Source organism: Seriola lalandi, unplaced genomic scaffold (genome assembly GCF_002814215.2).
Source record: "Seriola lalandi dorsalis isolate HSWRI2012SDOR001 ecotype SW California unplaced genomic scaffold, Sedor1 jcf7180002054748, whole genome shotgun sequence".
In the NCBI taxonomy this organism is placed as follows: Eukaryota; Metazoa; Chordata; class Actinopteri; order Carangiformes; family Carangidae; genus Seriola; species Seriola lalandi.
Window position 1 is genome coordinate 2635441 of NW_019525301.1, and position 27949 is coordinate 2663389.

A 27949-nucleotide genomic window follows, 5' to 3' on the forward strand; every position below is an offset into this window, starting at 1 on the left:
AAATGGTCAAAGGTCAACTTCACTGTGACATCATAATGTTCTGCAAAAACACTTCAGGCCATTATTCAGTGCTGTAACTCAAGGAGAAATGATTGGGACTGTATTTCCTGAAACTTAGCTGGTTAGTGGAGGGATACAACCGCGAGGTAGTAATTCGAGTTTGGCACTAGGTTTTACCATCCAGGTTCCTCTTAATGGAGCTGCTTTTTTACTTCTGGCTCTCCTCAACAGCCAGACTTTTTGAGTTTGGGCATGAGATGTTCTGTCTTTACAGACACCGTGTTGTCCAAAAGTCAAATCTAATGAAGACAAAAATAAATGCAGGATAAAATCTTCTGTAGTGAGCATTTTGGTTGTAGCTGTGACAGCTCATTTATCATATACGTAGCGAATAATTCTGTAGTATTTTCTGTGGATATTAGAGTCTATGTGCACAATTTGTAACTTTCTGACTCAGCAGCACCTAGTCTGTTCCATTTTTCCCAATTTTACAATTTTTCTACAAATCTTAAATCATCAGAAGAATTTAAATGTCATTAATTGACCGATGGCTTTAAAGGGACTTTAAAGCAAAAGTCTGGCATTCGATGAAATATGCTTATATGCTTTCTGGAAGAAAAGATGAGAAAATACTAATCTCATATCTGTCTGTTAAATATGAAGCTAGAGGTTAGCTTTGCTAAGTTTAAAGAGTGAAAGCATGGGAAAGAGCCAGGCTCTGTCCAAAGAGCCAAAAAAACCCACCTACCAGCACCAAGCTCAGTGATTGACATATAATATCTCATTTGTTTAACCATTAAGAAAAGTAAAGTGTAAAAACTACAAAGAACTCAACTCATTGTTTTGTTGGATTAAAGAAACAAGATCAATTAGTGAGGTTCTGGAAGCCGGGAGTTTCGACATGCATCATATGTCATCAGCATGTGCTTCTCTTAAGGGTTTTAGTTTGGTGGATTGGGGCACATAGAGGAAGAGACTGCGGGGTCGCCATTATACGCGGGGCAACGTGTCTGATTTGTAGTCCCTTGAGCAGCAGACCTGAGAACATCTACCACACTGAAAACATTACAAAAGGGTGTTTGACGTGTTTTTTATTACCAAACGCTATGAAAACAATCAGAATGTGATCAATTCTGGTGTAAAACAGCGATGTGAACGCTTATCTCTGCACAGTCAGTGACTTACAAACCTTTGAACATAACCGAATGAATGATCCGACTCAGAAAAGTGATTCTTGATTTCCATTTTTTCGACACATAGCACAGGATGATGGTAAACGTAGTGCAGCAGTAACACACTGAGAAGAGTTTTACAGCCAGTGCAGTGATTCAGTTGTACTATCAGTTACCCGGTCAAATCAAATTTAAGTTTGCTAACATTAGCTAACATTAGCCACTTTAAGCTACTGGTCATACCAGAACAAGAAAGGCTGTAGAGTGGAAACCCTTAAGTGTACTGTGTTTATTACTGATGAATTCAACTTTTCATTTGTAAAGGGAAGAATTCTTTATTTCTTTTCAAAAGCAGCATAGTCTTGCTCTAAAGTGATTGATGAAGTATCGTATCTTCTGGTCCTTCAAACTGCAAAACAACGTGCAATGGAAGGGCCTCATGACAGGACAACCTGATATATTTCCATGTGTGGTCTTGTACCATCAGACACACACTGTATGCAGCTGTATGGACCAAGAAGCTCCGGACCGCGTGCTGTAGCGCTGTGCGGACTGATCCTGAAATGCTGTCTCAAACGTTTCTGTTCTGGGATCAAATCAGAAGATCAATATCTACACTTAGTAATTTGGGGTAAATGTGTATTTTAACATCAACAAGGACACAGTAGAAAACACCTACCAGGAACTAGTCTAAATAATACCCAGCTGATCGGAACTACTTCTCCTATCATGCATGTGAATTACGGCTTTATAAAAGCGAAATCCTTGAACATCACTGAAAGGGATGATGGCTGACTGTAAATGTAGTCTTGTGTGGAACTTTTTCAGTTCTCAGAACAGCAGCAACACTGTACGTGATGTGTGCGGGAGGACTGTGAGGGACTGTGGTAACACCACAAACCTTGTTAAGGAGCTGAGATTTTATCACAATACAGAATGTGACGAGGTGATGCAGTGGCGGTCTGAAGAAGAAGAAAAGAATGTGCTTGGCCGAGACAGACTTCAATGACTGAGTCCTTTGGCAGTGGCAGCATTATCCAGGTACAGAGAGGGGGAGAGCAGCTGTGAAGGTGATTCACATCTGTCCAGGCCGAAGGTTATCCCCGCATTCTTAAAACCATATAATTACATTTCAATCAAATCGGAATAGATCAATTAAATAGATAAGGTTATGAAGTAAGTGACTAAACAAACAAATCAAGATCAGGGCTGCAACTTTTGATTTCAGCTTGGAGGGAAATGTGTGTCCTTGGGATCACTGCACATCAATTCAATAAAATATTCATAAGTTTTAAAGTCCAGGATGCTGAAATTGAATTGCTGTATTACTGCCAATACTATATATTTTAACATGTACACTTCTTTATCCATTTTAAATGATCTACTCCGCAGGTAAAAAAAAAAACTCATTTTATGAAACGTAGGTCTGTGTACAGTCAGTGACTAACTCAGTCACATTTGTTTGGACTGACACCTGACAGATTATTTCAAAATGTAGATATTGACTCATTTATTATGATTGTGATTTCTTTATTTTTTATTATATTACGTATTTCAGAGCTATTTATTTTATTTTAATTCACTTCAGTCTATATGAAACAGCCAGTTTATGGAACCTGTCGATTCCTGTGTATTTTGTCCAAAGTATCTGTGTCATATTGGTATCTCATCGGTATCTCATCGGTATCTCATCAGTATTTTATCAGTATTGGCGATACCAGCCTGGGTTTGACATGGAATTGGACCGGAAAGGAAGTCAGCGGTATCGCACGTCACTACTGTTCTTCTAGCAGCGCCTGTGGAAACTTTCTCTGATTAAAGGGGATCGATTCCTCTGACCTTGTTCGTATCAAAGGCAGGGGGCGTTTGGTGGGCGGGGGTGTGTGTGATGGTCCCGTGCAGCTCTGCCTCAGCCTCCCCCCATTCAGATGAGGCCTCATACACGACGCTAACTGCGGTAATGATGATGAAGAATCAATAAGTGATTATGAGGTTTTAAGCCATATTGTTAGGAGATGGAGGGGAGGGACGCGGAGAAGGTGGAGATGGAGCGAGACCGTGGGCTATAGGAAGGACACACACCGACACAGCCAGGCGGAGAAGTCATGCGAACTTGCATGGCAAACACAAGTGATATACACACTGCAAATACTCACGAGAACACACCGGAATGACGCACACGTGTACACACACATACTTGTCACTGTGTTCAACTCCATTACTAATGACTGGCCCAGCAGAAACTCTCATAACCACATCCTCCATTTTTTTTTCTTAAAGCACATTTATTTATAAGACCTGAACTAATCTTCGTCAATTCTTTTTTTTTTTTTTTGCACTTTTAATTATTGTGAAACCTATTAATACTCCATATTAATATGCAGAGAGTTTTCTGGATTCAGTATACATCACTGAAAGTAATTATGGAAGAGCATTTTTCTTTTTTTCCTTTTTTTTTCTTTCTTTTTTTTTTTTGTTTAACAACTCAAATATTTCCAGTGAGGCTTGCTGCAGTATAGGCAGACAAACACTGCCCCCTTCAGCCTGTCGGCAGCAGCTCGGAGGCGGCTGGCACGGAGCCCGCTGGCATTTTCACTCCACAATAATCCATCTGAACATCTCAATATGGCTCTGTCTGTCCCTCCGTCTGTCTCTTTGTCTCTCAAGCTCCCTCATTTGTCTGTGATGCATCTAAATGGTTTTTTTTTTTTTTTTTTTTATCTTGTCATCTCGACACAAATATCTCTGCACCACATCTGAGATGTCCTAAATGGCAGAAGATGTCTTGAAATTAGACTTTTTTTTTTCTTCAGTTTTGAGGGTGGAAAGATGTTTTTTGAGAGACGTGGGGGAAAACTTCTCAAAGGATAAAGAGAGAGGAGAGCAAAATGGAAAGTCATAGTGCGGTTATTAAGGTCATGCGTGGTTAATCTGTTTAGATTCTTAATTTCAGCCCTTTGCCAAACCGCACTCACACAGGCCTACACCACTTCATTTAGAACTGATGAAGGGCAAAGTCGTCGTGTGCACACACAGTCTGAGGCTTTGCTTTTGCACCAAATTTCTCCCACTCCTCTTTTTGGGAAATGAACAGAGCCACACTTTGAGAGTCAGTCCTTGAAATAAAGTGTTTTCTAAGAGGTAAGTGTTTTTTTTTTTTTCAATAGCTACACAGCACTGTTCATTACCCCCATGACAGATGCAAGATTACTGCTTTGATTTCTTTTTTCAAGAAATTAAAAAAAAAGGCTGTTTCACCACACAAGGAGATAACTTCAACAGCTAAAGAAATTTTGCTCATTAAAAGATAATGTAACTTCTTTGAAAACATAAGTATAGTATCCATCTTGAAGTTATGGAAGTTGTTTAAGAGCTATCTCTTTTATATACTAAATTCTAGTTATAGCAGACCTGTCGTTTTACTTCATCTTGTGGAAATGTCCATAATTCTGTTTGACAACAATTTCTCTTCTTTTGTTCACAAATATTTATCTTTCTACATTATGGTAGATTATACTTCTATATTATAATTCTGATATGCAACTGTACTGTGTACAAATTTGAGATACTTGTATTTTCCATTTTCTATATTATGCTTTTATACTTTATGCTTCTACTCCACTACATTTCCTAGGGAAATATTGTACTTTTTACTTGTCTACATTTTTCTGACAGATATAGTTACTAGTTATTGTTTAGATTAAGATTAAGATTTTCTTTCACTTTAAAACATTAACTCCATTTTCCTTCATAATAGTTAATGTACTTTTATTTCCACAGGTTTCTGAATGAAGACCTTTCATGCCTAATGAAGTATTTTTACCTTGTTGTATTACTGCTTATACTTGAGTCAAGGATCTAAATACTATTTTCATCATTTTTTTTCATCAGATTACTGAACCCTACAAATACTGTAGTCAAATTACAGAGGACATGATCTTCTGCAGAATGAGTGCTCCCACTTTAATACATCAAGTTCATTTTGCTGATAATAGTTAATGTACTTTTATTTCCACGTGATTTTGAATAAAGATCTTTCACTTTTAATGAAGGATTTTTCAGAATGACTTATACTTGGGTAAAGGATCTAAATATGTGCTGATGAGGTGTCTTGAGTGTACGGGTCATTAACTCCATTTAAAACTCATTATTTCCCAAATGCTGCAAACTCCATCTGAGCGTACAACTGCTTCTCTTTGTCACTGAAACATCTGCCTTTCCAGAAATCACCTGCACTTGTTCAGCATTTGCAAAGTCACTTTTCATGTAGTTATTATTTTTTATGAAGAAAGTTGTTAATGTTTTTTTCCCACCAGCTGACTAGAGGACAGGATGAGCAGAGGACATACTGAGGTCCTGGGGCTGCTGATAGCGCTGACAAGCTTGCTGCTGCTAATCGCTGCTGCTGGAAAGGACTGTTGGAGGGTAGGAACATGTGTCTGCTCTCATACGCACACATACAGTATATCTGCAATCAGTGCTAATCCTGGTATGTAGAGAGTGTACAGTAACCACTAGGCTGCACTACTGTGTAGTCTGTCTGACTGCAGTGATGCACCGATGAGCTTTGTGCTTTAGCGTGTGGTGTATACACCACTCATGGAAGGTTTCCCTACCTAAACCTTATCACTTATTCCCCTCATGTGTCTCCTGATCCAGCAAGGAGCTAAAGACCAGCTGACCTCCGTGGGTCTGAGCTTGCGTTGTCGAGGCCTGTGGGGAGAGTGTGTTCATGACAGCCTGGTGGGTCTGAGGACCTGTGACGTGTCAGTGTCTTACATGGAGCATCTGCCAGGTACAATAACACATCCATAGCAGTCATATTATCTTCCACAAATATCACTGCAGAGGCGTCTAATGATTGCTGCTGCAGGACTTAGTCACTTTATTCAAATGTACGCTGTGTGAGCGATTAGCGCAGCTGCGTTGTGTTATTTTACACTGGTTAGCCACTTATCTCTGTCTTATGTTCGACAAAAACTTAAGCCGTAAAACAACGACATAGTTGATTCACACGCGTAAAAGACAGAGTAATTTCAAAATGAATAAATAAATAAACAAATGTATGTGAGGTTATTAAATGCATGGCACACATAGGAAAAACCAGAAATTATAATCTATTGTGGAGGTTAAACGGCAAACACTTGGTGACGGTCGTGCGGGAAACGGGGGAAACAAGTCTTCAGCAGCTCACTTTGTTCATTTGAATATTTGCTCCAAACAAACCATACAAAATCTAGATAATCTTAAAAGACAGAAGAGAACCATCTGATTGTGCCAATTACATTATTATTATTATATTTATTATTAATAGCAATGATATAGAGAATATTCTGATATCAAATATGTTCAAATGTTGCAGCAACCCCTTCAGACTTTTTATGTTTTCGAATTACATTTTCTTAGGCCATGTTGGATTCCAAAACACGTATGTCCGTGCAGCAATTTGTGAAGCCCATTACACCACAAATCAGCCTCCTCTCATCAAGGCAGCTCTCTGGATGTCTCTTTGGCAGTTTGTTTAGCTGTGGGCCGTTTGTGTTGAGGCTGCAGCTGCTTGAGAGTCCAGCAGAGACACACAACAGTGAAAAGTTTACTGGTACAGTTTGTCCCTAAAGTTAAATGCTTTTATTACTGTATGAATAAACAGATCAATCTATCAACAATAATCATTTTAGAATGAAAAAAAAAAAGCATGAAAACTGAATGAAAGAACATGATGTTTCATGACCAACACAGCTGATCCCTCTGAGTCCTGTGGGTAAGGGGGTCCACATATTGACAGTGTGTGTTTTTCTTGTCTTTCCTTCCACAGCTGACATGCTGGCTATGAGACTAGCGTCGGTGGGGATGTGTGTGCTGTCTTTGCTTTCCGTCCTCATTATGATCCCCAGCCTGGGGTGTACAACAATGATTCCCAGTGTGCCAGCTCAGGGCAGGCTGCTGCAGGTCTCTGGCGCCCTCTGTCTGTGTGGAGGTTGGCACTGCCGCTCATTACACTCAATAACAGCCCTAATCATTTCCAGCCAGAAGCAGTTTGTTTGGTTTGCGGTTTGGGTTTTGGACTACTTTAGATTCATATCATTCTCTGGTTCAAACACGTCTCCACGTAATTAAGTGTGTTGTCAGTTACGCTCATAACTCTCGTTTTCTGACTCTTGCCGTATCTGTGGGTCGGTTTAAAACGTGTGTGTGTGTGTGTGTGTGTGTGTCTTTCAGGTGTGTGTGGTGCAGTGGGCCTGCTGTGGTACGGGGTGACGACTTACACCAGATACAGACAGGAAGTAGGTTTCATTACCCGACTCAGCAACACTGAGAGATCATATGAGGTTTTAAATTCCTCCCCTCACTGCAGCCAAGATGAAAACTGACTTTCATTCATAATGTGTCGCTCAGAATATGACCCGCTGTTGTCCAACCAACACCTTCATTTCCTGTCGAGCTGCCACTGAGCTCATATTTATTTTTATACTGTACTGTAGCCATTTATCACACTCTTTGTTAAAGATCTGAATTACTCATAATATTTCAATATTTTACTGACAATTCTAATTGTATTAGCAAACAAATCAAATCCCATTGCTTTTCTTTCAAGATGCTTGTTATGGGCATGTTAATGCTGTGGCAACATTTTTATTTAAACCCATTTATTTAATGTTGTCTTAAATTGAACTAGAATGTAACTATGTGTGATAAAATAATCAAGACTAGACTGAGTTTATTCTCTTAACCTCATTTGTGGGAGTTTCAGGTGTAAATCATTGCTAATGAAACTAAAAACCTGAAACAAAACAATAAAAAGTGATTGAATCAATACTACATCATTAACTCTGCATTAATGTGTTGTTATGCCACACTAATCAGATATACTTACTGCACATTAGTTACAACACCTGAGCAGCTTCTCTTTCATATCTATTAGCGACAATAGGAATAATGCTAGTCATGCTAAATGCTAATCATTTTCAGAGAACAGACTTGTTAGTCGTTTCAAACATATGCAGGAAAAGACACAAACGTCTCCATCATGTTATATTATTCAAACTCTAACACTTCCTGTATGGCTCCATGCTAACAAGCTAACATTTAACAAAGCTAACATGATGACTTTATAGGCTGTTCTATGATTATGTGGCTAATGTAAAATGGTGTCACTCATAGAGGGAGTATCACTTGGCTCTAGAGTTCCTCTCGGTTCTAAAGAGTTAGCATATTTAGCTCATCGTTTTGGTTTCATAGCCTTCAATTTAAATATCTCGGTACGCTCTCACTGCTCAAATCAGCGTTGTTTCCAGATGGAACAGGTAACAGTTTTTAACGATGAAACTCTGGCCCAGCAGCAAAAAGATGCCGTTAGCAACTACCTGGTGAACCTAGAGCATTTAGCTACGGTGGCCATGAGAGCTCAATGCACTGCAACTTAAGAAAACACATGCAAATAGACATAACACAAACAAATTCAGGAAACATCTTCATCAATTTGACAACACACGTGCTGCACACAACCAAATACAAAAACACGCTGCAAGTAGCGCAGACAACAACAGAAGTGTTTCCAGGAGACACAAAAAAAAGTGAGGATCCCAGCTGGGACGCACTTGTTGATCAATGCTCTTAACTTCAAAAGTCACAAAGGATTGAACAACAAGTGCATATGGATGCATTCTAATACATCCATGCAAGTGCGTCCAAGCAGGGTTCATCAGCAGGAACACTTCGGCTGAACAGAAACACACCTTCAAACCTTGCCCAACAAATCAATTAACACATGCTTAAGGGATTTTAAGTGCAACAATGAAGTCGTGATAAGTTCTGGTTTCTACAATTTATGAGTTATTCTACATAAAATCCCGTCCTCAGCTCCTGAATCAGCTGTGTGTGAGTGTTTTGCTGGCAGACACACTGTGGAGCTGAGAGACAAACCTGCCAAGTCGAGCTAGAATAAGTTGAAAGCGCTGCGGACCAGTTACAGACACTAACAAGTGTTGCCAGCAGGCAGAGGAATTCACAGAGAAGGTCTCAGAGAGCGAGTGGATACAAGCCTGTAGCACAGAGTTAATGGTGCTCACAAAGAAGTTTTAAAAAACCAAGAAATCAAGGTAGACGTTGTGTTTCGTCACACTCACTGAATTTCTAATAATACCATCGCAGAGAGAAGGAGGTGGGAAATCACAGACAGAAAGTTTTCATGCCTTTAAGGCAAGTAAGAAATAATGCGCTTACTTCATTATTACCGCATCTCCCTTCTCTGACAGGTGACTCTGGGGACGCCGGGGATCACATTTGAGTTTGGGCTCTCGTACTGGTTGATGGTGGGAAGCGTGTTCTGCTCTCTGACCTCAGCTGTGTTGGCAGTCAGGAGCGTGTCTCGTATCAGTGATGACATCGCGACGCAACCGAGACTCGCTCACAGCCAGCCAGCACAAACCGGCGACATCATGTCACCACGGTCTCCCTCAGACTACAAGACTTACATTTAAAGCTTTGCAAGACAAAATCATCAAAATTTTCTTTATTAGTCTTCTATCCACATGCTAATATTAGATCTTTGGTGATTTTTAGGTGTAGACAATCACTGGAATAGTTGTTGAAGTCACTGCTACTGTTTGATATAGTGCTGATGTTCGCTTCCCCTTCAATATGAATAACAAGCGACTCTATGAAAACATGTTTTATTGTTGTAATTGTGTTTACAGTTCAGCAACGACAGAGTTTCCAACCTCACATTCCTAAATTACCACAATGTGCAAGTTCCAATCAAACGCATGTGTAACACATCATCCATCAGAGAGTGGGAAGTGGGAAAACACATTCCTGTGTTTGCTAACGATTTGGTTTCTGCTGCAAGCTTCAGTTCATCAAGTTCATCACGGCAGAAACCTCTGCTCTTCGTATCAATTATAATAATAATGTGTGCAAGTAGTTTGATATCTCATATCATATATCTTTTAATATAATGAAAACATATTTTCATCTTGATCTTAGCAGGAAAAACACAAGCGACAGATGCTGATTTACGTGTTTAATTTTGATGGGAGTTTTGTGAATGTGCCATATTGTTGTGAAATGCCTCTTTATATATGCATCCCATTTGGAGCAAATGTGTTTTTGCATGATAGTCTTAGTATGTATGTAGTATTGTGGAACAGACTGTATAGTCATATGGTGTAGGAGCATCTCTACATGTCAGCTGTATGTGAGATTTCACGTCCGTACTCTGTTCCCACCACTGCTGTCTTCAGTGTGCGTTTTTCTCAAACTGCCTTATTTTAAGTCTGTATAAAAACTCATGGACCGTCTGTCTCTCTTTTCTCCATCTATGACAGCAGCTTTGAAACTGATGTCCCAGGCTTTCTATGATCTGCTTGAGCTGATTTACATCGATTTGATGCATTCAAATCATCCTTATGTTCAAGATATTTGAATGCTTTTGTGGTTTCCTTAAAGAAGAGGTTGCAAGTCTTTCTTAATACATATATCCATATGTATATCAAAGCCACTGGTCTCTGTAATCCTTTCCTCTCTATATACTTGTCGTGGGGAGATTCCTTCCTATAACCACCTGTTCACACATACAGACTCAAATAGCTGAGTCTTCCTTGTTTCCCACACACCTGCAAACAGCATTCTGTTGAATTAAAGGTCCCATATTGTACAAAGTGAGATTTCTATGACTTATTGATAATCTATTATAAAGCAGGTCTATGTTCTATATTGATACAGTGAAAGTATCAAAGCCTCAGTCCACAGAGAAATGCACACAGCCTGTATTCACAAACGAGCTGTCAGAACTTCTGCTACTTTATGATGTCACAACAAAGCAGTCACCACTCTCAGCCATGCCCTAAGCCCCGCCCACCTGGACCCACCATCCAACCTTGACAGATTTGGTTTCTCTATTTACCTGAAATCTGCAGGTGAATAAACAGTCAGCCAATCAGAAGAAAAACACAGGAAAAATGTAAAATATGGGACCTTTAATGCAAAACCACAGGGTGCCATTGTGATACCATATAATAGCTAGAAAATATAAAATCCCCCCTATTGGATACACAGGATTAGTTATTTACAGAGGAGATGCTGTACCAGACAAAACATGGTGCTATTTAATTTCAGTGGGACTTTCATCTAAACTTTAAGTAAAATCTGAAGTGATCCTTTAATAATCTTTTTTTTTTTTTGTAAGTTTCTTTTAAAGTTTTTACAGCAATTTCACTAGTGGGGATGTGAAGTTCACATAACCGTGTCCATCCAGATAAAAGCTAACCCTTCATTCCCAGCTCATGAGTTGTAGTGAGCTGTAGCAGTGGTAGTTAACTTTTTGAGTCCACCCCTGAGAATGTACCACAGTCCAGTGGAGCAGAAGTGGAATTCCACATCTGCAATTATTGAACAACAGGGCGCAAAAGAAGTATTTGAGCTGGAGAGGAGGAATGAGTGGAGGGAGCAAAAAGTCAGGAAACAACTGATGAAGCACTGACTCACAGCCAAAAATATTTTTATGTCGCTGTTTACTTTATTCTAAAAGAAACAGACAGGGGTATACTGTAAATGAGATGATACACAACATGGAGGAGGTAAATATTAGAGAAAGGAATGGCATGGTAAATAAATGCAGGCATCAGAAGGGCATTTGAACACAGGCGTTCCTTAGTATAGGAGACAGCACACAGTACAGTACATCCTTTAGAGTCAAAAATACAACGACTCTGTCATTCACACAAAATCATATTGGCACTTAACAAAACAAAATGAATGTACTGGGTATATCCTCAATCCAGGCTACTTGGAAACAGCCACACAGCTTCTTACAAAGAGCGCATAAGGCATTATGCTGAAGATCTATCGTATGTATGTGTTTGTTGTTTCTTAAGTGGTACTGTAGAGTAGCTTCACATTCATTTTCAGAAATCCCACAATAGAAAAAAAGGTAAATAGAACTGCTGGCAGAGGAAACTATGGACTCACATCCCTCAGATGGGACGTGAGACTATGAAGAATCTGTGTGGTCAAAAACATACATGTGAACAAACATGTGTTATAAGGCACTGTAGTAAAATATTATATATGTAGTAAAAAAAAAAAAAAGAAAAAAGAAAAAAAAAAAAGAATAGAGCAGGTGGTATATACACCCGGGCATTTTAACATGTTATAGAAAACATACCCTGAATGACTGTCTCTCCCAAAGTCAGCAAAACAGACAAGACAAGCATATCATCTTTCTCAATCCCCCCTGAAACAACTATTTCATTTAATTCTCCCAAAACAATTTATTTCATTTCAACAAAGACTCTAATTTATGTTGCCACAATATACTTGAAAGGTTGCTGTTCGTAAATTCTCTCTCTAGTGGTGTCTGTCTGTTTTGAGTTCCTCAGTGAGAGGCTTTTGTCTGTTGACAGAATCTAAACCATGGTAAGGCCAGAAGACTCTCCCAAACTACAAGTACTGCTCCCTTTTCTCTGGTGGGGTACTTTTAACATTTGGTCTGCAATTCAAAAGGGAAAAAAAGACACGTTTCAGTCAAAGTACAGTCACAGCGGAGACAAAATAAACCCAGAAGAGACACATTTACAAAAACACCCAGAGGTCATAGGATATAAGTGAAGTCATCAATCAGCACAAACAAAACCACAAAGTGTTTCAACTCATTGTTAACTCTCAGCTGATAGTGGGGCAGAGGGTGGGTGTGGGAGGTGCAATAGAGTGTTTACAGGCTGAAATGGAGGTGGCCACCTCATTTCTTAAAGAAAAGATCTGATCAGAGTCCATATTTACAGAAAAGGCTCAGAAGGTTGGGGGAAAAATGGGAGAAGAGAGTGCATCTTAGTTCCCATTATAACTGATAAGGTGCAGATGTAGTACCGAGGAAAAGGGAAATGTTCTGCTACAAGAGGTCCAAATTTGGGTCTAAGAGGTAACGGGGAAAAAAAGGGAAGACAGTGGTTGGACAGGCGGACAGTCCTCGATAAAAAGGCGAGGGCTGATCAGTCAGGGAAACTAGTTTCACTCAACAACTCTGCCCTGAATTAGAGGAGAGAAGAAGACAGTCGGAGAAGAACAGGATTAGAGGACAGGAGGGGAAATAAGAGACACAATAAGAGACCTCTCAGATTCTCACAACAACTATGAAGTGTTAGGAAGACGGTGAGATGCTTGATGACTGTAAAGATGTTAGCAGAGGGAGTGAAAGTCAGTGAGAAGGAGCGTGGGAGGTGATGCTACATGTCAGCTGGCTTCTAATCTACACATCAAAGAGATTACATGTACCGAATACGAGTATTAGTATTAGTAATGGTGACAAGAACATATTACATCAGATTTCTCTGGCTGAACTTAAGTTAGCTGCTAGTTCATCAGCTGTATTTAAAGAAGAAACTGAAATTTAGGGAAATACTGTTTTCACTTTCACTTTCTTGACAATAATTAGACGGGAAGTTCAGTTTAGCTTAGCTTAAAAAGTGTAGCAGCTGGTTTAGCTGAAGCCAAAAGTAACAAAATCCACCTATGAGTTCCTCTATAGCTCAATAATTTTGACATTTTATCTTTAGAAAGAGCCAGGCTCGTTGTTTGCAATCTTTATGCAATGCTAAGCTAACAGAAAACAGTCAGCCAATCAGAGGAGAGGCTCCCTCACCGACCTGTTGTTACTAGAGCTCCAGAGAGAAGCCCGAGAGAGGAGATGTAAAACTACATTGAGATGGTTTTTGGGTCTTAAAACCAAAAATATATCTTCTTATGGATCAACACTTCAAATAGAACACAGGAAAAGTGTAAAATATGGTACCCTTAATGAATGGATGTAACTGCTGGGAACACAGTGAATAAGTGAAATTCCCAAAATGTCAAACTCTTCTTTTAAATGTACATTTTTCTTATCTTTGGACATAGCTTTACAGGTAGTTCTACCAGACTTGTTGTTGAGCAATCCTCATTCAAACCACAGCTGCTACTGACATACCAGTGACGCCTGACCTTTCCCTTTATTTAAAGGGCAAAAGGAATTTCCTATAGAACCCCCCCCCCACCCCACAATCTGACAATAATAGAGCACTCCACAAACAAGTGTCTACCAAGAAGTGAGTCCGTATGACCGGGAAACGGGGCGACTGGGACCTATTCTAAGAAAAGTTAATGGCTTTATTATCTGGAACAGTGATGGACCAGCTCTTTTAGAAACACAAATGAGAGCAAAGCCACGTGGGAGCATCAACAGGGATCTCAAGAGCCAATTTAGACCTGCTGTTGAGCTTTTACAGGCTCTTATGTGGCGCAGATTTTTAAAACTGCTGCAGATGCCTATTGTCATTTACCCCCATGGAGTCACTATGTGTAATAAACCAAACTGTGTCGACTGCAGTGAAGTTAAATACGACATGATTTGTGTTTATTTACTGCATCATGTCAGCTTACGGTCCACTGTAAAGTAATGTGTAATACTGTGCTAACGTCTTAGCTTATGATCCCCAGTCAGATTATACTTGTGAGCGAAGAACAGCTTAGATCTTAGACATTGGTTTGGTTATACCAGAGAGTCTATGACGGTGTGTATGAATGTGGAGTAATGGTGTTAGTAAACGTAGCGGGATGATATGTGTCAAAGAGAACCTCCACTTTCTCTCAGTGTTGAATAAAATGGTGAAATGATCATCGACAGCATTCACACTCAGTACAATCTCAGCAGACGCCTTTCACTAACAGTTTATCTCCACTGCTGCAGTTCAGATCGTGTCTCGGCACGTCGCTCTCGTCAGCTGACCGCTGCGTAAAACAGGAACTACACCTTCTTTTAAAATGAGGAAGCTGCTCAGCTGTTACAAAATTGCCGCCTGAGGCCTTAATTACACAGAGCACCTAACACACCTGCTTCTTTATCCTCAGTTATTTTGGTTAATCACACCTAAGCAGTCTTCATCAGGGTTATAGCTACTGAGCTCACGTCCTCTGTGTTTATTCTGAGCAGCAGGAATCAGTGTCATCTCTGATCATGACCTGAGTTCCTGAGGGAGAGGCAGAGGAGCTGCTCAGTAACCTTTCCATGTTTTTGAACAGCGGTTTTTACACAACCTAACTGCACCAGTGGAGTGTGAGTACACAATGCAATATGGAGGCAAAACACAGATGCAGCTCCAACCAGGAAGCATAGGACATGCTAAGTTCAGTGTCCATTCTGTCTGGGTATCTGCCGTGATGCAGCTTTTATTTTGCTTTTCGATTCACTTGAAATGTAGTTCTGCTGTAGCAAGAAACACATTTTGTCTTTCAGAAAGTGGATGACTCAGTGATTTTCGGGTCAGATTTAATCAGCCACGTTAATTTAAAGTAGATTAAATAATGACATTAAAGCACAAGAGGTTTCCATTCACAATACAAGCTTATCGTTATGTCAGTGAACTGGATGATTGACATCAAATATGTAGGTTGTATGTTCACAAATTTAAGTATGTCGTTTGTTTTAGCCACAAAAATGCATCTTACTTGTTGATAATGTGTCTGTGTGTAACACTGTATGTGGTATGTGTGAGTCCTTGTGTCTGCAAATGGATCCCAGTGTCTACATGTGTACTACATGATTGCATGCATGATAGTCTTTTGGTTTTGTATTAACAGGCATAATCTGAGTAAAAAGGGGGGGTGGTGCCAAGTGTGTCCTCTGCTCTCTGTTTGGGTGGCTGCTGGAAGGGGGTGGGGTTTACACGTACTCCCTGGCTGTGGAAGGCTGTGATTGGCGGTAATATTGCTGTCCTCGCATGTCATCTTTGGAGCAGGAGCAGCACAGCAAGGAGCCGCCCAGTACCGTGAGACTGGCCGCCGCCCAGCCCACGAACAGAGCTGAGCCGAACTCATACCTGTGGAGGAGGCAAAGGAGGAAGAGGATGTGAACAGGTATGCAGGCTTTAATCAATGGTAGATAACCTAGAGTCATTTCAACATTTTGTCCCAACACAGTAGTTCAAAACAGCTAATAACGGCATGGATCAAAACAACCTCATCTTATGGTTAGGTACAGAAACTGATGGATTCCCAAAAACTGAAAAATGAACACTGTCCTATTTTTAAAAATGAGCCCATAGGTCGTCTGTGCAGCAGGTTATTATGACCAATAGTTACATTTTGTTGCTATAGGTAACATCTGGTGGTCATAGTAGTTATGATGAGTAGCAAAGGGAGAAGTGCGGTGAGGTAGTATAAAGAGAGGCCACATCAGGAGGGGGTGGTGGATGGATGAATATGACACAGGAGAGCGGTGTTTGATTCCCGTGTGAAGGTAGGAGTTTATGTTGTTTCTATTATCCATGACCATTCAACAATGTTAACCACGTTGTTATTATTGTAACCATGACAACAAAGATTGTCTAATGTTGAGGCAGAAATTATTTTTACTCAAATCATGATCTTTTCCAAAAGCTAACCAAGCCATTATTATAGTAACCATAGTAACCATGGTGACACTGTTTGGTACAGTCCGTGTGTTTATTATTGTAACCATGACAACAAAGATCGTCTAATGTTGAGGATGTAATTATTTTAACCCAAATCAAGATCGTTTCCAAAAGCTAACCAAGCCACTATTATAGTAACCATGGTGACGAAGGTAGGACGCAAGTCGGTGTGTATATTATTGTGCCACCATAGGGGCGCTATTTGAGGAGACACTCCTATGGGTCATACGACCTGTATATGTGTTCAGGTTGAAGGAGTTGTTGGAAAAATGTTCAAATTCAAATTTTCCATGTTCACCAGCCATTAGCTTTATGAAATACATGTTGACTTTATTGATTTAGTTTTTGGTTCTTTGGCTGTAGCCAAACATGAAGTCGAATGGCCATTTTCCAGTGGCCTTGTTTGGGATGTATGTGGTACTGACCATCATTGACCGTCAAACACAAGCCTCGCAACTGTTGCAACTACAGAGTTCATTTATACAGCAAGCAATCACCAGCTGTTTCTAGTGTCAATATTACTTTTAATGTAGAACAAATGTTACACAGCCAGATTCTGACTTGTCTAAAAATAAGAAACAGGGCTGAAGTTGTCAAATATGTTAATGAACAAGAAGACTGAGAGGAAGTGGAAGCAGCAGAGAGAGAGAGAGAGAGAGAGAGAGAGAGAGAGGGAGAGAGAAATGAAAGAAAACTTCCTCAGTAACTTTTTAATTGTTCTGTAAACACTGAGATCGTCATTGTTTTGATGGCAGGCGTCTCGCCTTTCTGTCTGTTTCCATTTCCCATCTTCTTTTCAAGATCAGTTCAAAAAAAAAAAAATCACACAGTTGCAAAACACTTTGTTGTGGTCTTATATGCAAAATGAAGCTGAACTTTTTCATCTATTATTTGTTTAATCTGCCTGATATTTGTTCTTTTCAGAAAACTTTTTATGAACTTTTATGTGTTTGTGGAGTTTTTGCGGAGCATCTCAGTGGCGTAACAGATCAAACTGAAAGTGTTATCTCCCCATTAGCAACTCAATCCCACATCATATATATGACAGTAGCTATTCAAACACATTAGTTTAAAGACCAAACCTCCAGTGATTAATTTGATGTTTTTTGGATTGCATGAGGCAGCTGGCAAAATTTTAATATTCTTCCTCAAATTAGTCAAATACACAGTAGACTATGCAAAAAAGGAGATTTTCTCAGCCAATACTGATACTGATGATGGCTCAGAAGGCTGATAAGAATGCGTAATATTTACCATCACACCATATTATAAAAAATGTGCTTATCACTTTTCAGTTTAAATCTTGATAACAATGTTTCCTGACAGCTTTTGAGGAAAGGCATAAATATAACCTCTCATCTGTGGTGATTAAAGGATGAAGAGTTTGGCATCAGGTGAGCCACATACCTGGCATTGGGTGGTGTATTTGGGTTGAAGAACTGATAGGACACCTGAGTGGCATACCAGGACACGGACACCAGTGTACATAGACCTGTGGTAGGAGAAAAGATGCAAACAACTGAATGAGTTATGTGTGCCAATTAAGCCTGCAAATGTTCACCGCAGCTACAACAGCACACAAATGAACTGGGGAATCCTTGTTTACTTAATATGATCCCCTGCGGTTATGGTTTGTCTGAGATCAGTGGCTAATGTCTCTGAAATGACCACTTCCTGTTTACAGCAGGAACTCTTATTACCCAGAAGACTCCTGGTGAAAGATTCAGGCCAGAAAAATGTCAAACCAATCTCGCTAAATGCACTAATTGCAGGACATACTGCAGTATAATTTTAGTTGCAAGCTAAACAAAACCTTCACAGCACACAGCAGAAATCACACCTGCGAGCAGGAAGAGAGCTCCTCCGGTCACTGCGATGCGAGTCTTGGTGGTTGGGTTGTTATCTCCCACCTTAGTGCACTTCATGCCCACCACGCTGATGATCATGCCCATAAAACCCAGCAGTACCGACACCACCATGAGGGCCCGACATGTCTGGATGTGGACTAGATAAAGAAGAGGAAAGGAAGGAGGCAGGGACCGCAGAGGGGGCGCACAGAGCGGTGGATGAGATACAAGAGAAGAAGTGAAAGTAAGGGACAAAAAAAAAAGAAAAAAGAGGGAGGGAAAGTGTTGAGGAGATGAGAAAACAAATCTTTCAGTCCATCATCTGGAATAAAACGGACATTTCTAGACATAGAAGTGATAATTATAGAGGAATGAAGCTACACACGCCATGAAGGATTGATTGGTAACGACATGCATTTATACAGAAAGCTCATTAAGGAGAGTCCACCACTGTCCCATTTTCCAGAGCAGAGCAATTCCAGCTTTTTATTGTCCACAAGCGACCGTCGTGGCCAAGTTTTGAGACCTTAAATGATCCACCAGATCTTCCCCAGATCCTTCCTCTGTGGTTTTGCCTAATGCGCTGCCCACACAGGCCTCGGCGCACACATAACTTAGTGGGAGGAACATATTTACACATATTTACACACACATATGTATGAGTACACAATATCTGCACAGATGAAACACACAGCTCCCTCTCTCACACACAGCAGCTGTAGGAGGGCCTGCTTTACATGGTTCACACAGTGGGATTAGTGTGGCTTTGTCACAAAGCAAGATTGTTTTCACGGGGCTGTCGCCACAGCGATCAGACGTTACTGCCTCAAACACAGCCGCACACACACATGTTAGCACAAAAAGCACTTAATGATACTGTCAAAATACTGATGGAGTGTGTCTTATTTACAACAGGCGAGGGGATTGTCAAAATCCCAGCAGCGAGAGAAAACATGCAAATTCCCAACATCCTGATTCTGATATCTGACAGAGCTGACAAATATGGTAATTAAAGTAAACACAACAGAGGTTTTCATACAGGTGTAACAGACAAGGTCACAGACATTAGCTTCAAATAACATTGACTTGAAGTGTAAGCCAGTGTTTATACACCGGAGGAGGGAGGCAGGAATCAAATGATGTCAAAGCCACAAATGCAACAGCAGCAAATAGACTGGAGCAGAAAGAACAAAAAGAATAGGAGAAAAAAGAGTAACAACTTTACTCTAGGTCCAATTACTAGTTTGTTTGTTTGTTTGTTTGTTTGTTTTTTTGTCCAGAGCTTACAACCATATCTCCTGGTTTTCAAGGTCAAGAAAGAATTCACACTCAAATACATCAGATGACAACAGAACAGAATAGTTTGGCTAAATAGAAATAGTTAATATAAGTAATAGTTAGTCATAACTCAAGGACCACTTACTAATTCTCTTTATGTCCAGAGCTTTCAACATACCTCCTGGTTTTCAAAGTAAAGGATGAACTTTTACTCAAACAGATCAGACCAGAATTGAACAGAATAGTTGAGCTAAATAGAATAGTTAACACAGTAGGTAATTTATAGTCTTAACTCAATGACTAGTCCTGTCTAGCTTTCAACTGCATCTCACACTCCAGCTGATGAGAGTTTTTTCAAGCTGTTTTCACGCTCAACTAGATTCAACTTTCCGTAAGATGTAAAATGTATCTTGTAGTTCTAGGGGGAAAAAAAATTACTGGACAATGAGTTTATGTTTTTATTTATTTGTTTATTTATTGTCAAACTACTTCTTCATGCTTCAGAACAGTTTAGCTTTTTCCTAGAGCTTTCAACCACACTTCATAGTCCTCAAAGCCCTTTAAAGTAACTGAGTAAGTGGACCTTTAAGTTTTTGTCTGTTGTAAGGGTCAGAATTTCATTCTTAACTAGTTTATACTTTAGAATAGAATAGAATCGAATAGAAAGTGAATGTACATGTTTGACAAAATAAAATCACTTCTTATTGAGCAACAGTCTGAGTAGGAACCTAAAGTCATCATTTGTCATTGTGACAGAAACACACACCCCATCATTCAAGGCGCAGCAGTGATGTACCATTTCAGAGGCTGACCTGAGGGGACTCTTGATGGGAGGAAGAGGATGGAACAGTCTTTGAAGTCTGATTTATGGCTCCAGAGCTGCTTTTGATGGAGTATCTGAATGGTCTTCAACAGAGGGTGGTTTGATTTTTTTTTTTATTCTTTCATCCACTCTGAGCATTCCTCCTTTCTTCTGAGGGTGTGCGGGGGTTTAGCCCCCCCCCCCATGCTAAATAACACTACTCTGACCAGTTTCAGTCGGTGACAAACCAGAAGGACATATGGGGGCCTTTGGGGTGAATGAGAGGTTAAAAGTGAGACAGAAGGGCTCGCTCACCCACTCTGCCCTCTCTTTCCAATGCCAAGGTTGGCAGTGCCAGCCACAAGCTTTCAATGAGTGTGTGTGTGTGTGTGTGTGTGTGTGTGTGTGTGTGTGTGTGTGTGTGTGTGTGTGTGTGTGTGGGCACTGTAAGGTCCCATTGTGAGATCACTTGTGATTCTTCCATACGTAATATCTGTTTGCCCACTCACAACTCAACTATAAAACTATACATTATTTAACATCTCCAGCCCTTTCCCCATCCAGCTCCACAAGCTGAAATTACAAACACACTAACATGATGTTCTCTGTTGTATTACCACAATTCAATTAGTAAAAATAACATTTTCCTTAACCAACTTCCCCTTAGTTAGTCCACTTTTAAGTACAAAGGACAGTATCCTAACAACATTGACTCAAGATCAAACTCTTAGAGCTAAAAGATGAGGCAGACAGAAAGACTGTGCTGTTATTGCTTACTGTGTGAGCAGATACACATCACACCCCTCGTTCTCTTATTGGATAGGAGGACAGTAACTTTACAGTGTATATTTACCATTGTGGTGGCACTACTCATCCTGACTGAGCCTGGGCCCCAACTCATCACGGATCCTTTTCCAGTCTTAAAAGATAACAGGTTATTTTCTATATTTTTCTTATTATCAACAAAACCCCAAGAAAAGACCAAATCACCAATGAGTGATTATCTGACTAACAAGTGTTAAAACCTGATATATCCTCTGTGCCACAGAGATCCACTGTCCAACTATTAGAGAAAGAATCAATGAACACGGTCATCCCACACAAACCGTCCTGCTGCCAGAACCACTCACTACCAGACTGAATGTGTATCAATCTGTGGCAGAAAACAGTCCCAGCCAAATGCATTACTATTTACTCGTGTTTGATTGACACATTTTTTTGCCATTTTTTGCCTTTATTTGATAGAGACAGACGGGAAATGCAGGGAGAGACGTGCAGCAGATGGTCCAGCAGGCCAAGATTCAGGGCATTTGAGCATTTAGGTGTTATGCGCCCTAACCATTCAGCCATCAGACACCTGACCTAAAACCACAGCACCTAGCTGTTTTTTATTTTACTTTTTTAATTACTTAGCCTGTTGTAAAAAATAAAAAATAAAAAAAAGGTGGTATGTAATAGTGATATTTAAAGATTTTCATCTTCAGTAGAAACCAATGGGCTTGGGGGCCTTAGTGCCAAAGGAAGGAGAGGGGGGGTCAGGGGAGTATTGCAAGGAAGACTATGTGTTGATTTGATGCTTGTCCACTGATGGAGCAGATCAGGCCTTTTAGACAGCTGATCCAAGGTATCTAAAGTGTTCAATTAACTATAAGGAGCATAAAGAGAGATACACATTAGTGTAATGTTGTTAAATTAACATTGACCTGTTGAATCTCAAGCTGCATTCAGCAAGCAGAAATACCCTTTTACCAAAATGTATCGGACACAAAGTCATCTATAAAAAACCCTATAACCTATGTCTTTAACATTAAAGTGAAACTAAGGTGATTATATAATGTGACAGAACTGATTGGCAGGTGCAAATCAAGGTGTTTTTAATATCATGCATTTCTGCTTTTCCAGAGCTGTCCTTTCAGCACTACCATCCAGTCCTCCCAACCGTATATTATCCTCCTCATCATCATCATCATCTCCTTTTTCAGCTCAGCAGACCTGCAGCAGTTTCCCACTCTACAGATGCTTGGCAGCATCTGTAGAGTGCAGCACAGTCTGGTGAACAATTACAGCCACTATCACATGCTGCTCCCGCTGTGAATGTAGCCAGGAGAGGAGAGTTCCCTCACAACTCGGAACCAGTCTCACTACTGGATCAAACCAACGCCATAGGGGTGTTCAATCAGGATTCAGATTTCTCGGACCCCGGACACATGACCGAATGCTGATCTGCTCCATTTCATAATCTGTCTGGGGGAAACGCCTGAATAAACCTGTGATTGATCAAGAATGCTCGGTCACGACTTTTCCCCTTCAGTGTTGATTCAGAGGATCATGTATTTAACTCTTTGCACAGGTTTTCCTCAGTGTTGGTCTCCAGTCTGACTCTGCACTCACTGGGTGTGTTAATGGACAAATGGAACAATGTGCGCGTGTGGGGAAGACAGAGCACATTCTGGGAATATCTCTGGTGTTTGGCTCAACACTGCCCTTTTCTTCTCCTCACAGCCCCTATTCATCCGCAAGGACAATACGCTGTTCTTATCGCTGCAACGAACCAAAGGAGATGGGAGATCAGCGCGAACCCCCCACCCCACCCCACCCTGTCACACAGGACACCACAGAAAATGTTTTGATATAATGAGTCAACCAAGACACCAAAATGTTTGCAAAGTGCCTCATTTGTTTGTCCAAGGAGAGTAAGTGTGCCACAGCAGGATTCACGAACACATCAGCCCCAGACCACAGAGAAAAACACACAAACTGGCGTGTTCAGTCGTTTAGTGAGAATGGCTTCTGGCCGGGCCCCCCCCCCCCCCGTAGCCTTTCATTAGAATCTCTAATGAAGGAATAAAAGGATGATTTAAGCAGGCAGTAGATGAATGGATTCATTTAATCTGGGCGCCATTAATTATGAGTCGCTGGGTCCTGCTTACAGATTGGAGATGACAGGAGGCTCATATTCTGAGCTAATTTATGTCTGAACCCCACATTCCTGACCCCCTCCCACTCCTCACACATTACGTTTCATGATGTTTTACACTTTTGAGACAGAACTGAACTTCATTAAAGACGTGAACAGCAGCATTTGAAGTGAGAAGTCTGAATTCAATACATCCCACATGGAGGGGGCTCAGGGAGCTGTTTTCCTTATCTGATCTCTGATCTGATTAATATGAATGGGCCAGCTACGACACACAACACCGGAGACACTTCTTGGGAAAACTCGGGAAGACTAAGTGAAAGTGGCTGATGAAAACTCACACACGACTCTCTTATCAAAAAGACTATTATTAAAGAAAATTAAAGGAAGGCAGCCAAAAAGAAAAAGTGTAAAAAAAAAAAAAAATAGTGTGATTAAAAGAATTAGAAGAACCTTCCTTGGTGATGCATTAAGAGAGGATTATTGGCTTACTTGAATTTTAATTGTGCTTTTTCATCATCTGACAAATTAGCCAGTGAATATCACTTAATCACAGTTATAGTCACTGCACAGCTTCCCCATAAGGTATTCAACCCACTGAGGATTTTGCATACTTTCTTAGTTATATCATGTTTGAAATATGATAATAATCATGAATTCACAGAATGAGCATATAATCCTTCAAAAAGAAATTGTACCAAATACTTTGAATTTCATCAGTGTGAGGAGAGAAAGAACAAGTTAGAGAGTTTCAGGCTTTGTGGAACCGAACTCGAACGTTGTACTCACTGTCCAGCGAGAGCATGGAGTCAAAGATCTTGCACTGCACCTGTCCTGTACTCTGCGAGGCGCAGCTCATCCACAGCCCCTCGTACAGACCCACAGCCGTGATGATGGCATCGCCGGCGTACGACGACTGCTTCCACTGGGGTAAGGCTGTGGTGGAGATGATGCCGATCCAGCCGCCCAACGCCAGGAAATAACCCAACAACTGGAGACCTGAGTTGGCCATCCTCGTCTTATTTCTGTCTCTCTGTGACTGTCTGACCTCTCTCTTTGTCTCTTCTGTTTTACTGGCAACAGCTTTTTGTTCAGCGGGACTCTGCTGTGGCCCTCGCTTTGTGCAGGCTTTGTGGACACACCTGCAGCAATCCTGTTACTTATTTGACTTTTCCCTTCACTGTCTGGTCCCTCTGAGCATCTCCTTCTGCCCCTCTGCTTTAACTCTCATCTGTAGATCTCCCCTCTTACTCCTTGTCTCTAACTCTTTCTTTCTTTCTCTCTCCACGTCCTGGGCTTGTTCTGGCCCCGTGAGTTGGGATGATGAGTGGACGTCTCCCCTCAGGACTGTCCTGTCTGATTTCTTGGTCTCTCTTGGGCTCAGTCAAAGTGGAAGAAAATCTTGGAGGTGGTCAGTGGTTTAGCTCATCAAGCATCGTCGCTGGGCTGCCTCACTCTCTGCATGGCTTCTTCCAGTTCTCTCTCTCTCTCTCTCTCTGTCTCTCTGCTGCTCGCTTACTTTCGCCCCACTACAATCTTTCCATCTGCTCCAGGCTCAAGTGGCTCAGTGAGGGGTGGCAGAAAAAAAAGTAAAAGGAAAAAAAAAAAAAAAAAAAGAAAAAAAAAAAACGTGAACACAAAAAGTCCTTAACAGGCTGACCACAAAGAGATGGGGGAAAGGGCTGGCCTGTGATTGGACTCTTCTGTCTTGTAGGAACGCCCACTAGGAGGGAAGAGGGATGGCCTTGTTGCGAAAATAAGCACTGTTTCAAGCAGAGAAGGAAAGGAAAAGCAAAAGCTGTGGCTCAGGGGGGAAAAGAGCAAAAGGTAAAGTCAGAATGACGAGTTTGTTGATGAAAAACGGTCAAGCATTTCTTGAAAAAAGAAAGGACTTTGACTCTGTATCTTAACCATTCAGTCAAACCCATCAACAAAGCTTCAGCGTGCTGCTTTGTTCAGGTATGGGATGCATTGATCCCTTAAAACTTTGCCGCCCCGCTGGAGGTGTGGAGAAAGGTGGTGGTAAAGTGCAACAAACACACGTAAATCAGCATCAAACAATGGCCGCCTGAAAGGGAAGTGTCACATCCAGACAGGCTCTCTAGAAATTATGGGCCTGCTGAGGCAAGCCTCCCCCGTCACCATGGCAACCCCCGACAAATGAAGGGAGAGAGAGCGAGAGTTCACCCGACTGTACATCCTTACGAGCTGTAAACGCAGACACACTCCAGGCTTTTGTTGGTGTGGAAAGGGGGGGGGGGGGGCAGAAACCTAGCGTTCCCACAGTTGCGCGGCTCTCCTTCAGCTCAGCTCATTAAATTAGCCTCACTTCAGACTAACTCAATAATTCTATTCTGCCAATTAGACCATCAACACACTCTCTCTCAGAGACGTCGTCGTTTTCTCACATCTGTAAGAGACATGTCTCACCCCCACCTTGCACACACACACACTCACACACAGCCTGTCCACACAGCAAGCATGTTCTCGCCTGAACTCACACAGTTGTCTTCAACAGACTTTGGTTGTAAAAAATGTAAATTCTCATGAAAATAAATAAAAACATAATGACAGATATATGGAAGCAAGAGAGTGTTGGTGGTTTTCTGAATTGTTCTGATGTAATTCACAGTAATTTCTCTCCACCTTCGGTTTTTCTTACTCGTTTCTTTGTGTTTTCTGTTTCTGTTTCTTTTCCTACGTCTCAAACCAATTCAGCCTTGAACTTGAACCTCAACCTGATCTCCCCTAACATCAAGAAAACACCATGTGAACATGCATGTGACCTCACTTATCTAGCAACAAGCTACACACACACACACACACACACACACACACACACACACACACATACACAAAGACCCATACATGGAGGTCTTACCAAGATTCAAACCAACCCAGTTTTTTTTAATCCTCTAACCTTTTCTCCGCCACACTCTTCTCGTAGCCTTGAATATTCAGGGTGTACGTATATGTGCAAACATTGTGTGATGAGGTTCGCAGTGTCTAATGAGGGGCTTCAACGTATGGGGTGAGTTGTGGTCAGAGCACAGAGGTCAGCTGAGCCCGGGAGGCGAGGAGAGATGAAAGAGAAGCTAAACAAGTGCTCAGGTCCGGTGGAGTGGGTGGAGTGGGGCGGGGGCTTCAACAGGGCTTCTAGAGGTCTTTCTGATTTTGAAGCATAACAACAAACTGGTGCCACTGGTGGAGTTAAAGCAGTGCAAGTTCAAGTGAAAAACTCAAATGAGCAAAGTTTTGAATGTCAAACTCTCACTGCTTGTTGGTTTAGAGCTGCCAGTCGTAAAACCGGTTTGTTATTGCCTTCAGATATTACACATATATGTGTGTTTCTCAGCACAGGACATGTTCTGCATATGATCATTTGTAAAATTATTCATATTCTCAGATCTGAAATAGAAAATCTCCTGAACACCTGAATAGTCTTTGTGAAAGGTGCGTAGGTGAAGGAGACTATGAGGTTGAACAGACACCCACACATGGTCTTCACTTGCTCAATTTCGGTCAAAGACCTTCTTCAGGTTTTTCAGGTATACCAGGTGTCCCTGAAGTATGAAGGTGTCTTTTCTACCTCAGACCTGATATTTCGAGAACACTCACAGATTTATTTCATTGTTCCTGTTTCCTCTTTTCCAGTGTTTTATTTGAAGTGTTTAAGATATATTTGTGGTTTTAAGAACCAAAAACTATCTCAATGTAGTTCTACATCTCCTTTCTCAGGCTTCGCTCTGGAGCTCTAGTAACAACAAGGTCAGTGAGCCAATCAGAAAAGAGGAGTCTCTCTTCTGATTGGTTCACTATTCTCTATATTTTTTTTCAATAAAAATATAGCACATTTCAGGTACACACTCAGAGAAACCAAATCATGCAAGGTTGGATGGTGGGTCCAGGTGGGCGGGGCTTGGGGTGTGGCTGAATGGAGTAACTGTTTTGTTGTGACATCACAAAGTTCCAGAAGTCCTGATGGCTGGTTTTAAGGCTCAGTTTCTGAATACAGGCTGTGTGCATTTCTCTGTGGACTGAGGCTTTGATACTTTCACTGTATTAATATAGAACCTAGACCTCTATCATCAACCAACACATGGAAATCTACCTTTATACTATATAGGACCTTTAAAGTGCATTCTTCTTTTTTATTTGAAACTAAAACATAACTCAGTAGAACATGTCTCTGAATCATCATGTTTCTTTCACTTCATGGGTTCAAAACAGTTGTAAATTTGGGTAAAAGAAATCTTGCCTCCGAATTAACTGAATAAAAGTAAACTGGTGAACATGTTGTAGTTCAAATAGTCCATCAACTTGTGTGAGATCCCTGCACTGTCAGTACTGGCTCCACCACCATTACCAGTGTGGATACACCCTTTCACAGCTTTCAGCTCTTATCTCTTCGATATGACTCTCCCCAGACAGGAAACCAGCAAATGTGGTTAGCACTGCCTCATACCCAAGCACGCACAATTAAGACATCA

At 40.9% G+C, this 27949-nt stretch overlaps 2 protein-coding genes across 3 annotated transcripts; one reads left to right on the top strand and one right to left on the bottom strand.

Moving 5' to 3' along the window:
- The first annotated feature begins 5504 nt into the window (after positions 1–5504).
- Positions 5505–9652, top strand: LOC147818045 (claudin-16-like). The gene is made up of 4 exons (XM_087178916.1): positions 5505–5597; positions 5832–5967; positions 6988–7121; positions 9428–9652. Exons 1-4 carry the CDS (start codon positions 5505–5507, stop codon positions 9650–9652), a joined length of 588 nt encoding a protein of 195 aa, XP_087035042.1.
- Positions 9653–11666: 2014 nt separating this feature from the next.
- On the bottom strand, positions 11667–25030 carry cldn19 (claudin 19). Of its 2 annotated transcripts, none has more exons than XM_023424739.2 (5): positions 24249–25030; positions 18456–18620; positions 18023–18107; positions 15875–16021; positions 11667–13196 (listed from the first exon to the last, which is right to left on the bottom strand). In XM_023424739.2, the coding sequence occupies exons 1-5, from the start codon at positions 24469–24471 to the stop codon at positions 13160–13162; spliced, it is 657 nt and encodes a 218-aa protein (XP_023280507.1). In that variant the 5' UTR covers positions 24472–25030; the 3' UTR covers positions 11667–13159. The 2 variants fall into 2 exon arrangements, with proteins under 2 accessions (XP_023280507.1, XP_023280506.1); XM_023424738.2 differs by having other exon boundaries at positions 11667–12660; positions 24249–25028.
- Positions 25031–27949: the final 2919 nt, after the last annotated feature.